The 15,554-nt window shown below is 39.7% G+C and overlaps 1 protein-coding gene across 10 annotated transcripts in view; it reads right to left on the bottom strand.

Moving 5' to 3' along the window:
* The window catches only part of PBRM1 (polybromo 1), a 66,258-nt gene that overhangs the window by 34,877 nt on the left and 15,827 nt on the right, over positions 1–15,554 (bottom strand). For all 10 annotated transcript variants that reach the window (XM_062610274.1, XM_062610277.1, XM_062610278.1 and 7 more), the window contains 4 exons: positions 13,999–14,090; positions 9,292–9,508; positions 817–958; positions 314–411 (listed from right to left, as the gene is read on the bottom strand). In XM_062610274.1, coding sequence (XP_062466258.1) covers positions 314–411; positions 817–958; positions 9,292–9,508; positions 13,999–14,090 — 549 coding nt within the window. The remainder of the gene's footprint in view (positions 1–313; positions 412–816; positions 959–9,291; positions 9,509–13,998; positions 14,091–15,554) is intronic.

Here is a 15,554-nt window from a genome sequence, read left to right as displayed (position 1 = left end):
CCAGGCTAAAAAAAGGTAACACAAATAAACACCCTGATATCCACTGACAAAATGACTTCATTCAGTGCAACTACAGTGTCCATGCCATGTGATGCACTGAAGTTGTGTTGACAACTGCCAACTAATGAATAGGCAAAAAAAAGGGAAAATAAAGTCAGCAAATAGTTTTGAATTAACTGGAAACAACACTTAATGAGGTTGTTTCAGAATTACAAATCCTTACACAAATGCAAGACAACATTGTTTTATATTCTCTTTAACAAATAAAAGCTGTAGCAATGTCATAGTCTGCAGAAACTACAGAAGTGCATACCTTTTCCTTTTTGAGCTTCCAGTATCAGATGTAGCTGAAGAAATCATACTGTCCCCATCCTCAATGTCATCTCTCCTAGCAAGCTCCTTCTTCTTTGCCTGAAAAAAGAACAAATCCCTGAAGCCAAACTCGGTGCCAGACATTTCCAGCACAGTATTAAACATCAGAACAGATCAGATACACAAAGAAAAATGCAACTACAGGTTTTGAGACTAAAAAATGTTATTTCCAGTGATTTACTTAATATAAAGTTGGGTGATATAAAATAGCAGCATAAATCTTTTTAACTGTCAGAAAAAAAGTTGAGGAAACTGCCATTTCAGATTGCAGCACTTAACTGAGAAAAAAAAATCACTCTATGATGCCCTTCATTCCCATATTTCCCCCTCAGCAAGAAAATACTACTGCAAGTACAGGTCTGGTTTAAAATTATTTGGGAAAAATATTAATTAGGGAAATAAATTCACATGTGAAGTTATATCCTTTTGATCTACTGCACATACCTGCATAACCTGCTGCATTTTCAGTACTCTTTTATAGATGGCAGAATTGGGAACATTGTAGCGCTTGGCGTTTTCAAACATCAAATTCAGATCAGCCTCCAACTGATCTAAAGTTTCATATTCATGGTTCTTCAGTTTGGTTCTGCAAAGCAGAAATACCAATCACGTATCTCAAGAGTTACACACTGCAAAACAGTTCTTTCACATCTTTATTTTCACAATAAATCAATATCCAAAGAGCTCTAATTACACAAGCGTGTTTTCTTCTTCTGATGCTGCAGTAATATCTTCTGGTTGTAACTATATTAAGGAACCGTATCTCCTTTTAAAGATGGTTTTAAGTATTCTGAAAGCTGTCCTCTTGAAAGCTGTGCAGACTGAAGTCCTGTTTTCATACTCAGAGGAGATGTGATACATAAAGGGCAGAAGCACAACCTGCTGAGATCGCTCCAGTACCCCTCAGCTGTGACCTGTAGGGCCTGGGTGGGGATGGATTTCTAGCACAGAATGGCCACGTTCCCAAGTCAGCAAGTGCCTGCGTGGAGCTCAACATGAACCAAGGATGAAGGAGGACGTGGGTAAAGAAGCAAAAGGAACAGTGCAGGCAAGGTAAGATCTGTTAGCAAGTTTTAAAGGTTAAGTTCCCATACGCTTATTTGATCAATTGTATACTAGTTGCTGCATGCTGCAAGAATATGTATCAAAGCATAATATACTAAGCTATTGTACATGCATCCATTTATAATACAGCAAGCTACTGAATATGTATCTAATTATACTACAGCAAGCTATTGCAGATGTATCCAAATGTTATACAGAGAGCTATTGTATGTGTAGCTGTAACTGCTGTGCGCTACAAGAATATGTATCCAATTATAATACAGGAAGCTATTGTAAGCAGATGCAGACAACAGTATAAAAAGGATGGATGCTTTGTAATAAACAGCTTTGGTCTGATCACACTGATCTCTGACTGAGTCCCTAATTTTTCTGCGGCACCTGGGTATGATATCAGTGTGATGGGTTAGCTCTGCACAGCCATCAATGCTGCCTTCCCTACCCATCAGTTCCACTCATCTTCAGTGAGAGCCAAAAATGCCCAACACCTCTCATGTTAACCCACTCCAATTTGTGCCCTCCCTTAAAACCACCTGATTGTTCACTGGTGCTACCTGTAAAGTTTAATTCATGTGAAAACAGTTAGAAAAGGACTAATGACAAAAAATTACCATTTTTCATGTGCTAAACAGATGAATCAGAGCACTAAGTTTGCCAACAATTTAAGTATTTTCTTCTATTTCCTTGCACAAGTGGTGAAAGCTCTAGCCAACTTTTTTAAACCTTCCAATACCTCATTAAACACAACAGAAAACAGATGTCTACAGCAACATAAAAACCAAACCCTATCACAACTATAAAACACAATCATCCTCCTTCACACCTCCTTTCTCACCCGCCTGTCACAAACACCAGTGACAAACCACCTTCAAACCTAGTCTGGTTTTTACAGCACCCAGCTGAAAGTTAACCTTAAGAGTTTAAGACATCAGTAGCTTGCAAGTCTTTATGCATTATATTTTAGATTATTTTTAATGTTTCCAACTGCAGCAACAGATAATCAAAAAGCTTTCCTATGAACCTCACTTACTCTGGAATTCCAAAAAATGGGAGAGTTACCAATATAGTTTTCATTAGATTAATAAAAAATACAATAATAAAAAATCCCAAACACACCCTCAAAAGCAAAAGAGTTTGGGTACCAAATAAATAGCCTCAATTTCTATCTTGTAACACTCCAGCAACAATTATTTGCATATGTGTTAAGGAATATGTGACTGGTATTAAAAGATCAAACCCAAATTAAAATCCCATTAAACTCAGGATTAGTTTGCCTTAAACCACTAGCATATGATACATAGGCTCAGAAATACTACGGATGTAAAACCTTCTTGAGTCCACTTCATGCTCTTGCCACTATCTGGTAACAAACATTACAGGCCGCCTTACATCTTCTCCAGCTGACCTGAACATGCTCTAGTGCAGAAAGCAAAATCTATACAGTAAAATGTATGTACTTAATTCTTGTAGTCTGACAAAAATATTGACAAGCAATTACAGGACTTTAACACACAAACACTTGTTGGTGTTACAAAAGCTAACACATCATTAAGGGAACGCTCAAGGAAACATGAAATAGAAAGGCTGAAAGACCTGAGTTCAAAGCCCCTAACGAACAAGCTCATACTTACCCAAACCACCAAAAACTGAGTTTCATTTTTTTTCAAAACAGATTTAGAACATTCTCATTTGTCAAGGCACATGTGGTAACAAACTGTATAGACAAGCAGTCAGTTCCTTGTTTACTGATGTTTTTAGTTATCACTGCAGAGAAATGCTGACCAGCAGACTTTAACCTTCCTTGGATGCAGACAGCATCAGCATAATTTGTTTCTAAGTGACAACTCATACTGACAAATTTATAGAATTAGGCTCTAACTAAGGATCTAATAAAGTGAAGAGTATCATAACTGCCTTAGATTTGACTCTTAAATATTTCAGATGAACGCCTAAAATGTCTCAATGCTTTTTATTGACAAAGACAACTGCTGAAGGACAAGGAAGGGTTCATGCTTCAGAAATCCTAACAATCAAGCTGGAATAAAGTCCTCTCAAGACCTACTCAACAGCTCATGCTCTTGCACGTAAGCAAGTCTGCATGCAACATTCTTGCTTTTCAACTCTTGGCTCAAATTCTGCTTAAATATTAGTTATCACATAATTTACAAACATTCTTTGCCACCCTGGCAGTTTGCCTTCTTCCAAAGTAAAACAAGTTTGGACAGACTGGACAGCAGGAGGAAGAAAAACTGCAGGTTTGTGGTCTTCCAACTAAGTCACTAAATTACAATTACAGAATGGCAAGTTCCCGCTTTGACTGCTGTTCCATGAGGTCTGCATTCAGCTTTCAGAAAGAGGAACCTGAAGGACTACATCATAATTGAGGTACCACTTCTCCAATTGGCCTGCTTAAACCACGACATCAGTTCAAACTGTTTCTACTTACTATCACTTGCTACTGCTCCTCTTAATGTGCAGCTTTTCTGTACCCATCTCAAAGTTGCCCTTAAAGAATCACAGAAAATCTAGGATTACATTGACTACAAGGCTCAACAGTAATGACCATCCCTCTGAGATGGTAAAGGCAACAGACAACTATATCCTTATCCCCTGTAAATTCAGAATCTATGAAGTAACACTGTCACCATACTACAACTCAGATTTGCTGATTAGTTAGCATATCCTGATCAATCAAACTCTGTATGTTCAGGTGCCAGTTTTCTCAGAAAAGGGGGAATTAGCCATATCCCTTGGAGCAGAACAATTTCAAAGCAAGCTGCAGGCAGAATAAGCAACGCAATAGTGTTTCCTAGGGAACATATCCCACCTGCAACAGTTTTCTTTTTACAGAAAGTGCATTCTGTATTGGTTCTGTACAACGTCATGAACTGCTGGCTCTTCATATGAGCCGATCTCCCAAGCCACTTGACACTAACAAATGTGGGATTTGCTTTGTTCTTGCTCCCAGAGAGGCAGCTCATGCAGACAACAGAACACCACTGTCACATGCTTCATCTAAAAATACAACACTAACTCCACATAGCCTTGGTATCCCACACTAGCTTCCTCTGTGTGCATTTAGGCAGTGACCTATCCATACTGCAATGCAGCAGTTTAACTCTGAAGCACCAAAAAGCAGAAAAACCATATGAAACCACCATTAGACTTAAGTATACCATTCTATGTGCACCGATTCTCTGCTCTCTCGTGATCCTGTGGAAAAATCTTTTAAGCTCATGGCGAAGTGCAATCCTGACAGTAGCTCACAAGTGAAGAACAACAGCTTAGTTGTATCTTACTCCTTGAAATCCTAACCTAGAGCCAGAAGACGAGAGGATGAGAAAACACTGCCTTAAAAAGAATGATAATTCAAATTATCTTACCCCAGATAAAATCTTGCTTCTACCAGCATTTGTTTATTCACAAGCAAATAATCGAGGTGCAGCATCTGATTTGAAGCAAATAACCTATGTTCTCACATTGGTACTCGTGAAAGGCCTGACACCAAAAGTAAAAATCCAGACTTGGCCCATATAGCTCAGAAAGGCAGACAACTTCCCACCACATGCATGAAGAATGAAAAAAATTCATAGGCACAGAAATAACCCTGTTCTAGTCTGTAACTAACCTCCCACCTTACCATGCTCTTTAGCAAACAACAGGATGATTAAGTACTTTGAACAGTTTTAATTACACTCTAACTCAGCAGAACTCGAGCATTATGTCTTTCCTGGATTTAGAGTATGAAATGCAGCTTCACAGTACGTCTTAAAAAGCCATCTCACCAGTCTTGGAAGGAAAGAATTTTATCAGCATCAGTTCATTTCACAAAGAGAGGCTAAAACTAACCAAATCGATGGCTCTACAGGAAGGCTCTGCCAACATAATACAAATTAAACTGATACACTAGAAACCAAGAGCAATTTCTGTGAAATGACTGGCAGTGATACAATCGTACCTGAAAGCATGAGGAAAACTTGGAAAAGCAGAATTTTAAACATAACCACCTTTGCAAAATGAGGAAAAAGTCCAGTCTAAAAGGTACGCTACAGTTACATAAGGCCACTAAGCCTAAAACAACACTGGCGTGACATTTAATTTGGTCAAAATCAGAAGAATAATAATAAATCCCATACAGTAAACTGGCACCCAACTCCCTAGAAGATCTACTGGAAACTCATCAGCTCTTCCAAGTGGAATATCTGAAAGAACTGAAGACAAGAGAGATACTCTCCCCACATGATCAAAAGATCCATCTCACTAGACACACACGACGCCTAAAAAACTCCTAGAACCAAAAAATACAAGCCCATGGCTAAAACCAGCTCTCAGGTAACTTAGTTTCTTTTATTCACAAACTGTGAAGTGCTAACCCTGCCTCTTTAGGAAAAAAAAACCCAAGAAACAGTAACAAAGAACCTGTGATTTTATACAGGCCTGAAGTACAATATGCATTGAAAGTACTTGCTAAGGTAGGAAAACTGGTTATACAGACAGAAGATCTAAAAAAAGTACAATATTCAACAAATATGAAACTCTATCAAGTGAAAGGAATGAGGGAACTGCTAAATCTCAGATGAAGGGAAAATTTACAGGGTATTCTTAATATTTGAAAGACCTATTTTTTTTGTTAGAGAGTACTTTTCCAAGTGGCTCACTCACAAACACATGGAACACAATGTCATTTTTCAAAAGTCAATGCAATATATCTTAATGTACTTTCTTTTTAATTAAGAGCTTAAATTATAATGGGCTTAAGCTCTGTTGTTTTAAACAAAACAAAAAGTTCTCTATAAACCATTCAGGCTTTAATCCCAAGAGCAGTCTCCTTTAATTCAAGATAAGTTTCACTCCTTTAATTGCAGCATTACTAGAACTTGTGAAATTATAACACAAAGTATGTTCAAATTTAGTACAAGTCAACTCAAATAATCAATCCAAAGGCAATAAGACTCACCACAAATCTCACAGTTCCAGGAGAACCTCAACACACCCCAGGGCAGTGCAATGACACGTTTAGATTCCTGTGTAGCAGACCATTGTCCAAAAGGATGCACATTCATAAGAAAAATGGATTTCAAATCCTCAAACAGCAGACGTCACACAAAACCAACTGTGGTTTATATTAGATCCAGGCACTTTTTTAAACAAAAACTATGACCCCTGGTTCCTGGAGCTCAAGACACCAGGGCGTGCCAATGAAGACTCTAATTCCAGCGCCCATGCACCCACACCACTCACGTGTTCAGGAGAGAACTGCTGCCAGGGAATTCCCTGGAGTACTTCCCTCCTTGGGTGTAGAAAAGCCTGATCCACTTGCTGTAGGGATCATAGTTACCAATGCTGTAAAATGGAATTAGGAACACAGTTCCTGGAAGCATGCCAGGATCTAGCACTCAAGTACTGGGGTAACTGAACACATTCTCCTGCATTATTTCCCAACTATTCCTCTGGCCACTTACAATTACAGAATGACTTTTCACCAGCTATGTGAAGTCTGCAAAGTAACCTCCACACCATGTACTTGAACCATACCTGGAAGTCACAGCCCTCAGAGTGTCATGCCTTTCATTTTCAAGAGGCTACTCTTGCTCTACTCGTCTCAGCTATGCCTGCTGACAGGGCAAGAAGTAATGAGAACAACTTGAAACACATGAAATTTCATCTGAACACCGGGGTGCTGTGAGGCTGGTTCCCAGGAAGGTTGTGGAGTGTCAATCTCTGGAGATACTCAACACCCAACAGGGTACAGTCCTGGGCAACTGGCTCTGGGTGACCCTGCTATAGCCAGGGGTTGGACCGCATGGTCTTCCTTCCCACCTCAGCTGTTCTGAGATTCTATAAAGAGCAAGTCAGGAGGAAACTAGCAGAAAAACTAAAGCCATCAGAAGGATCACCTCCCACATTCAGGAACAGCTTGGGATCTGCACTCAGCTCAAATGACTGAGGGTTCTAACTCTCAGAAAGTGACTGAGGCTGGGATAGGTATTATGGACATCTCATTAAAACAAAACACACCCATACTCTCTCTAGAAATCATACACTATTTTGTAAAGCTTTTCCTGCATTTAACACACACAAAACCTCCTAAAATATATGACTACCTGCAAAATTTGCAACGGCCACACATTTCACAGTGCACTCTAGCAGGATAGCCTAAGCAGCCAGATGCCAAAGTGGAGACAGGAATGCCAGACTTTACTCCAACACCTTCAACTTTTCACTAGGACAATTAACTTTCCTGTCCCCATCTGTGAACACACGATATGCTCTTTGCATGTACATCTTAAAAAACCCCAAACCCACAAAACACAACGTCTCACCACCACCAAAACCCACAAACCAAAATGTCAAAAATTGCTAAAACAGTCAGACTATTACAAATACTGTACTTGAACTTGTGCACTACAAACACTCATTTCTAAAGAGAACTGTCTCTTTTTATTTTCTAAGCTCTCAGGCAATAAGTATTTCACCACCACCACCACCCTGCAGCTCTTCATGTACTTGCATGGAGTTTCTGTACTGCTCACATAGCCAGATGCCACCTGCCCACACTGGAAGGAAAGCAGAAACACAGCTGCTTCCCTATGGCAAATTATGTGTCCTATGACTGATATCAAGTATATTCTTACTGGAAGGTCTCTCCCAATTAAATGTTTATAGGTAATTTGAACTAATATTCTTTGGTACATTCAGACAAAAAGCTTCCTGACAATTATCACCAATTTTTCTCAATTTCACCTTTTTTTTCCCCTCCATCAAGAGGATTTTGTGCTTTGTTCAAGTTACTTTCTTTGCCAAGCCAACAGCTGTACTAAGACGTAAGAAAAAACTGCTTTAAAGCTGCTGATGGATTCATAACCAGTGGGGGAGCTCTGTACTTGTTCCCAAGTACATGCAAACATCCTCTGACAGGTTAGAAAAGAAAGGAAAAGAAAAAAACCAGCCCAAAACTCAACTGCCCTTCCTCCCCCACAAAAAACCCAAACAAACAAACCAATCAAAACCCACAAAACCAGCTTAGTTTCTTTCTCATTTAACAGAGACACTGCTTATTCCCAATTACACCAAGTCTAGCAGGTCATATTATGGTAAAACTAAAATTTAGACCCATTATTAGAGTGGATTACAAACACAAGAACAGTGCTAGGGTGCAGACCTCACTTAGTAAAGGACCCACAGCCACAGCGGACACTGGGCAGGAGGCCAGGGCCACCTGAGTCTGGTCAGTGCCATTAAGATCTGTTAATACACTCGAGACCCTGACACATATCCATCACAGTAGCTTATCCTGGACCACTCAGGTTTTTGATGTGACACCTGCACTCTGGCAGCTGATGAACCTTTCATGGCTCACAGACTCATGAAGGGTTACTGCCTACTTCAATCCAGACTAGCTACCTCAGGAACAATTATCCTCAGTTATACTATGACCAAGACAAAAGGAACATAATTACAAATATCTTTTTACAATTCAAATTGCTGAAGCTTAATTCAAAAAACATGGCAGTGAGAGGTAACCAAGCCCTCAGGGTCAAGGAAAAAGAATAACGGGGGGTCTGCAAAAGCTTTCATCCCTGCTGCCCCCCTAGCCTTCACAATTATTGATATGGCAACCTTTAAGGCACATTACAGATGAAACTCCATCAAAAATAAACCAAGTGACAGCCACCTATAAAATATGATCAAAAGACTGATGCAGACTGAGTTGAAACAAGAAGCAACCAAACATAAAGGACAGCTGGCATACACTGCATTAGGTATCAACAAATTGACTACAAGGTAGGATTCTGGAAACAAAGTAAGTCCTTGAATAGTTTCGCACCAGATGTAGTTTGCATTCTGTTTTCTTACCTGATCTGCTGCAATGAAATAGGTGTTTTAATTTGCTGATAATAATCAGGATACTTTTTCTTGGAAGGCAAGTGGAAAAAGGGTTCAGATATGAGCTGGCCCTGATTATTTCGGCAACTTCTAACTGTGTCATAAAGCTGATAAAGAGGATTAGAAGTGTCCATGAAGGAAGTAATGCTCTCGGCTTCAGATTCTCCCTCTTCATAACGAGCAGCAGCTGCACAGAGAGAAAGGGAAAATGGGAAACTCAGTAGGACAACTCAGAGTGGGGTTTTTGGATGGCTTTTCAAATGGATAAAGATCTAAATCAGAAGAAAAGGCAGTCCCTCAAGCGAGGGCGTTCAGCCACTCTCTGGCAGTCAGATTCATACCTCAGAAAAGGACATCACAAATCTATTGTATGAGCCTCAAGCCGACAAAAAAAATGCACTTTATCTAGTTACTGGAATCTCTCTTATCAGATGAGACTTCATTTCTGCCACTGGTAATACACCCTTACCAGCTACAAGTGCTGAGAGTCCGTATCAGACTCCATAACAGGACTGCTCAACCACACACTACCCAGACACCAGCTACACCCTTATTTACCCATCAAACCATTAATACCAGTATTTGTGCCAAATACATTTGTATACCCAACTACTGTCATACTGACACACCACAAGGATACAACTTGACAAACCATGTCTGGAAGCTTCAAAGGTGCCTGGCTAGTTAAGCCCAATGGCCAAATTCAAAATGGATGTTTGCACATGTATCAAAAAAGTGACTTCAAAACTTCTATAATCCTTTAAACCATATTAATCACATCTCAGCTCAAAAATTGTGAGCTTTAGCAGAAAAAAACCTGACATTAAAGCCTGAAGGTGCACCTCTAATTTACACAGCAAAATAAAGAATATTCTAGAAATATTATTAGCATTCTATATTTTTATATATATATAATTAGCATAAATCTTTCACAATTATTTACAACTTTCATAGCAAACCTAGTTACCTATATGAAGTATATACTATGCTTCAGGTTTAGGGTGAGTGAAAGAAATGCTATGAAGAGCTAACATTCACTGCAGGTAAAATTAGAAGAAACATGACATGAGCAACAGAAACACAACTGGAACAAAAACACTGGTAGGGGAAATACAGGATGGAAAAAGTAAATGGCCACTCCTCCCACACTTGTCAGGAACAGAAGTGGTGTAATTTGCACCTTGCAGACAAGCATAACATAAAATCTATGTGGGTGTGCACATAGTGGAGTTAAATTATTCCCCCTTTTTTTGCCTTCTTAAGAGTTAAAGTTTGAGGGAAAGTCTGGCAGATGACACACTTGGTAATGCAGTCCCACAAAAGGAAGGCAGTTCTCTAACACACCAAGTTTCCAGCTGGCATTTTTGTTATTGCTCAGCAGAGGCTGGCGATGTTTCAAGCCTTCTCTCCAAGTTCAGTAAAGACGTACCAAAACGATGACAAAGCCAGGGGACACTCTCACTACATAAAAGCATAATACTATCATTTTTTCCTCTGCAGTCTGACACTGCAGATCTATGCGAGTATACGATGTGTGGGAGGGACCTCCCAGACAAGATAGATGGAAACTAAAACACAAGCAGACCTTGTGCAAACACATAACGAAGATGTTCATTACCGATTCAGGGAAGACACTCCAAATTACCCTAATTTGTGTATGCCTACAAATTATCCTAATGTGTATGCCAGTCAGCATCACTTAACGGCCTAGCATCTACCACATCTACCACAGTAGCCAGCAATGCAGCATCTGGACAGAATAACTCGGGTAGAAACAAAAGACTGGAGTTAACACTATGTTCTCCTGTACCTGAAAATGGAGATAAATGCTAACAGCTAAGAGAATGATATCAGGTAAAGTAAGTTTCAAAAACAGACTACACAGCAAACAGTCAAATAGCTCAGTTCTGAGTGCTCCATCAAAAAGTAAGACACAGAGTAGAAAAAACAGAATATGTTTTTATGGAAAAGGAAAGAAATAAGAAACTAGCCAAGTATACTGCTATCCTCTTACATGGGGCAGCCAGCAGCAAAGCAGTTCAATACCCCAAATAAGAAACGTACTTCCTTTGCATTGGAAGTAGAACACCAGACATTCTTTAAAATAAAAATCTAAGTAAATTAAGCAGGCACTAAAAAGAAAGTGTTCACATAATCTTGTAACGTAGCTATAAACGCTTTCATTATGACTTGTAGGTTCTTTAAAAGTGATATGTCAAACATGACATATTCTTACATATTCAGAAGATTACACTGCTCTCGTACGAAATCTGTTCTCTAAAGAAAACTGACGAAGAATGTGCTATTCAGCTCAGAAGACAGAAAAGAAACATATATAGCCACGAAAACAATCTAATGCAAGACTACAGATTGTTTGATATGCAGTAGCACCAGGTGCCATATCCCCACCAAGCACACACTGGCAGTGAAGTAACAGTCAGTTACTCCTTTTTCATGCAGCTGTTGCCACTACTGCACTTAACAGAGAAACAAAAAACCCTGCAGCAAACCATAACCAGGAAGTATCTGCCATGCAACAGTCCCAAACAAAAAGCATTTCCTGGTGTCCATTCTGTACCACAGTGACTGCTTCCTAGTGAAGGGACAGCTTCATAATGGAGTGATGTTAAACTGACTTCACTGCAAAAGGAGGAAGCCATCTAATGTACAACTGGAACTGAGCTTTATTATTGGATATAAATGCATCTATCATAATCATGCACTCTTACTCAGTGATGAGGCAGAAAAAGAGTAGAGAGAATTTGTATGTATGTGAAAGCAAATCAGTCTTATTCAGCAAGTTATTTGCTTTAAACACTTGTCTCCTTTGTGGTCCCAAAGCACCTAGGCAACAATGAATGCTCATAGTCTAACAGAAGATAAATGCTAGTAAAACCAGAAGCAGCATCCAGTCTTAAAACATTCCTAAATTTAATAAATAGCTTTATTTACAAAATGGCATACTTTTAAATAAGTACCACAGCATGACCATCTATGCCTGCCTTTACAGATTTATAATGGGGAGCAAGGATGCTGCAGAAGCTGCTCATGCACTAATATATTTGAGCTGGAAACCTACAAGCTCCACCACACCATGACACCCTCTGAAACAGTGAGGAGAAACTCCAAGTTGGGAACAGATATTGTTCATTGCTTAAGCAACTTCTAGAATCCAAGAAGCTCATAAAGACTCAGTTCTCTATATTGAGATGGAGAAAATTTTCTTCATGTTCAGTCATGCAGCCCAGTTCTCATTTATTTTAACAAGCCTTAGTGGAAAGAAAAAAGACAAGATTCCAGAGCAACTAATACAAAGACGTGGTTTAAATAAAAATCCTTTTCATGCAGAGACTGGAAGCACAGGGATGTCCAAGTAGTGCACTGGAGGGACAGAAAGCCTTAAGGGACAGAGGTCTTCTAAAAAACCTGACATTGCCCCTTAGGTGAATGTGATAAAGGCAGAAGAGCTGCAGCAGCAGCAAAGAGCTCAGATGTATATATACGAAAGGACCTATGGAAATCACAATAATGTCCATAGTAAAGGCAGTACCTGAAAGTGGTTCAATCACGTCAATAATTTAAACCATATAAAGACATAAAAAGCTATGTGTGTTTACAGAATTATGATTTGCAAAAATAGCAGCTAATAATCACACTGAACCAAGCCAATAAATACTCCTCACACCTCCCAGAAAGCAGCTGCTCCAAAGCAGTAACTCAACTCTGCTTTTGTTTGCAGCAAAATGGTCCAAAACAATTCTACAGCATGTCCATCCGCTGGAAAAGTGGGGAACACAATTCCATTTCCAGGTGTGAAATGAATGCCCCAAAAATACAAACTGAAGAGATGCATCATTTCACAGCAATGCAAAAACAATGGTAACAAAAATAAAACTGAAGATGTCTAAAACACTTCAGAAACTGCCCCTGAGAGGAAAGCAAGGAAAGTGCTGAGAATGTAACTATCAAGACAAGCTAGCTTAAAAGACAACCTATAACAATTTATGGCTGATACTGAAATATCTGCTATAATGCATATATTATGGCATATAAGCTTATATTATAAAGCTAAAGCATGCTTATGAAACTAAGGGTGCTGTATGAAGGCGTGCCTTTTTACATGCTTTTAACATAAACCTTCATGTAAAATTTCACGCCTGCTAGGCTAGACCAGATATTTCTGAATTATATTCTCACATTTACCTGTCCTTACACCTCATACATTACCTTCAACTTCAAAAATAAAACCTGAGACCCAATGGCACAAGAGGGCAAGAGAAAACAAGCCAGTGCCAGTGAGATTTCTCTCAAACTATTGTAGCACTGTAAATCTCTTTTACTACAAGAAGCACCCAATGTCTTACCCCAGTGTCTCAACTTCTGTTCCATATTAGGAGGAATAAAAACGTGCAGCAGTTTCCTAAAGCTTGGATAAGTATACTTGGAAACACACACACTAAATTCAAACCATGCAAGCAAGTTTGGCCTCCGCTGTCTGACCAGCTGTACATTTATACATTTGTACTTAGAACAGGGACTGAATTTACATACCGAGTTTGGAAACACTGCAAAATACTTCTGAAATAAAGATATTTGAATGTATCAGAAGTCCTACAGTTCTGCTTATTCCAAACATTTAAATTGAAAAAAATAGAGAAAATGCATTTCAGTTCCTACCTGCCAAAGCTGCATCCTCATCACTTTCTGATCCATATTGCAATGCCATGGTTATTGCTGATAAACGATCCCCTTGGGCTGATCTTTTGTTACTATGAAAGAGAAGTAAGAAACCCATGCAAATTAAAACAGAGGGTTATCACATCAACCATTAGCAGTCGCTCAGTGTGTAAGTAAACGTGAAGCTCATGACAGTTGTTTACAGGATTACAGACATGACTACACAGGAAAATCCTGGAGCCCTGAACAAGAGAAGCTGTTAACGACCGAGTCTGCCTCTATTTTGAGGCAGTTCATCAAACTGAAAAACTGGACACACCATCAGAAAGCTAGAGCTCAAGCTAGCTATTCTTCTGCCCTATTTTGACTGCCTGACTATTTGAATTGCTGGAGGAGAAGGGAGATGATAAAAAGTCCCTCACATGAATAACTTCGTTATTGATTCTGTCTTAGAAGGATTTGTCTACAAGAAGGAATCCAGCACACTTGTAAGCTGTATAAGCTGTCTTCTCCCATCTCTCCATTCCCACCTTATTCAGTTTTGGTACATACAGCACCTAGATGGAAAGCAGCTTCCTCTGCTTTCTAGGCAAAGGAGACCAGCATTCACACCGGCTATGGTCTCACAAAGACTTCTTTAGCATTCCTCTCTTCCTCCCTTTTGTCCCAGACCTGGGGCACAGCATTTCATTCCTAACTGTAGGCTATGCCTGACAATCTCTGCTTTTTTATTAGGTCAGGTCTTTAGGCACCTCCATCAATGGGCTCAGCTTTGCCCTGGGGGAGCAAAGTGAAGACTGGGGAAAAGCAGAAGAGTTACTGTCGTGCGTGCCCAGGTCCCACACTTTCCAATACATCTTTTCTTGTCTTTTATATACACAGATATTGTTCCCTTCGTCTATAAGCTGTTCCTCTGAAACGTCCATTGAGTTCATTCAGTCCGTGACCTTGGGCTCCATCTGTCATAACAGTTATTCAGGGCAGGAGAGGAGGTGTGTGCTGTCACACTGATGCATGCTGAAGCCAATTCTGGTTCTACCATGACTGCACTTTGCCCAGTTTCATCAAAATTCAGAACGATGTTTTCATTAATCTGTGTAAATTTTATTGCAATGCAGTTGATATGGCATATAGCAACCACAGTAGTCATGACATGCAGTATTACATAGCAAGTAACATCACGGAATTCAAATCACAGGCTCTTCTCAGCCAGAATCAAAGCCCCTTGAGGTACACACTGGACTTCCCCATCCTCTCGCATTACTCATCAAGTGCACCCAGGCAGGGTGCCTTGGCAGGTTTGCGGGAGGTGCATAATCTGCCAGGCCTCTCTGTATTCTGCTATGAGCAGGTTGAAGGCTTGTGGGTAAGGATCAGGGACCAAGGCAACAAAGGAAACCATGTGAGTGGCCCAATCAGGACAAGATTATTGATGGAGCCTTCTTACTCCAGCAACAGGAAGCATCACACTTGTCCAGGCTTCTCAGTTATGTCAAGCAGAAAACAAAGGTCAAAGAAAGTGATCGCTGATGAGCGAGGCTGGTAAACTTTCCTAG

The sequence above is a fragment of the Pezoporus occidentalis genome, unplaced genomic scaffold (assembly GCF_034315485.1).
Source record: "Pezoporus occidentalis ecotype Australia unplaced genomic scaffold, CSIRO_AGI_Poc_V1 ctg145, whole genome shotgun sequence".
In the NCBI taxonomy this organism is placed as follows: domain Eukaryota; kingdom Metazoa; phylum Chordata; class Aves; order Psittaciformes; family Psittacidae; genus Pezoporus; species Pezoporus occidentalis.
This window is presented reverse-complemented; position numbering and strand designations above follow the sequence as displayed.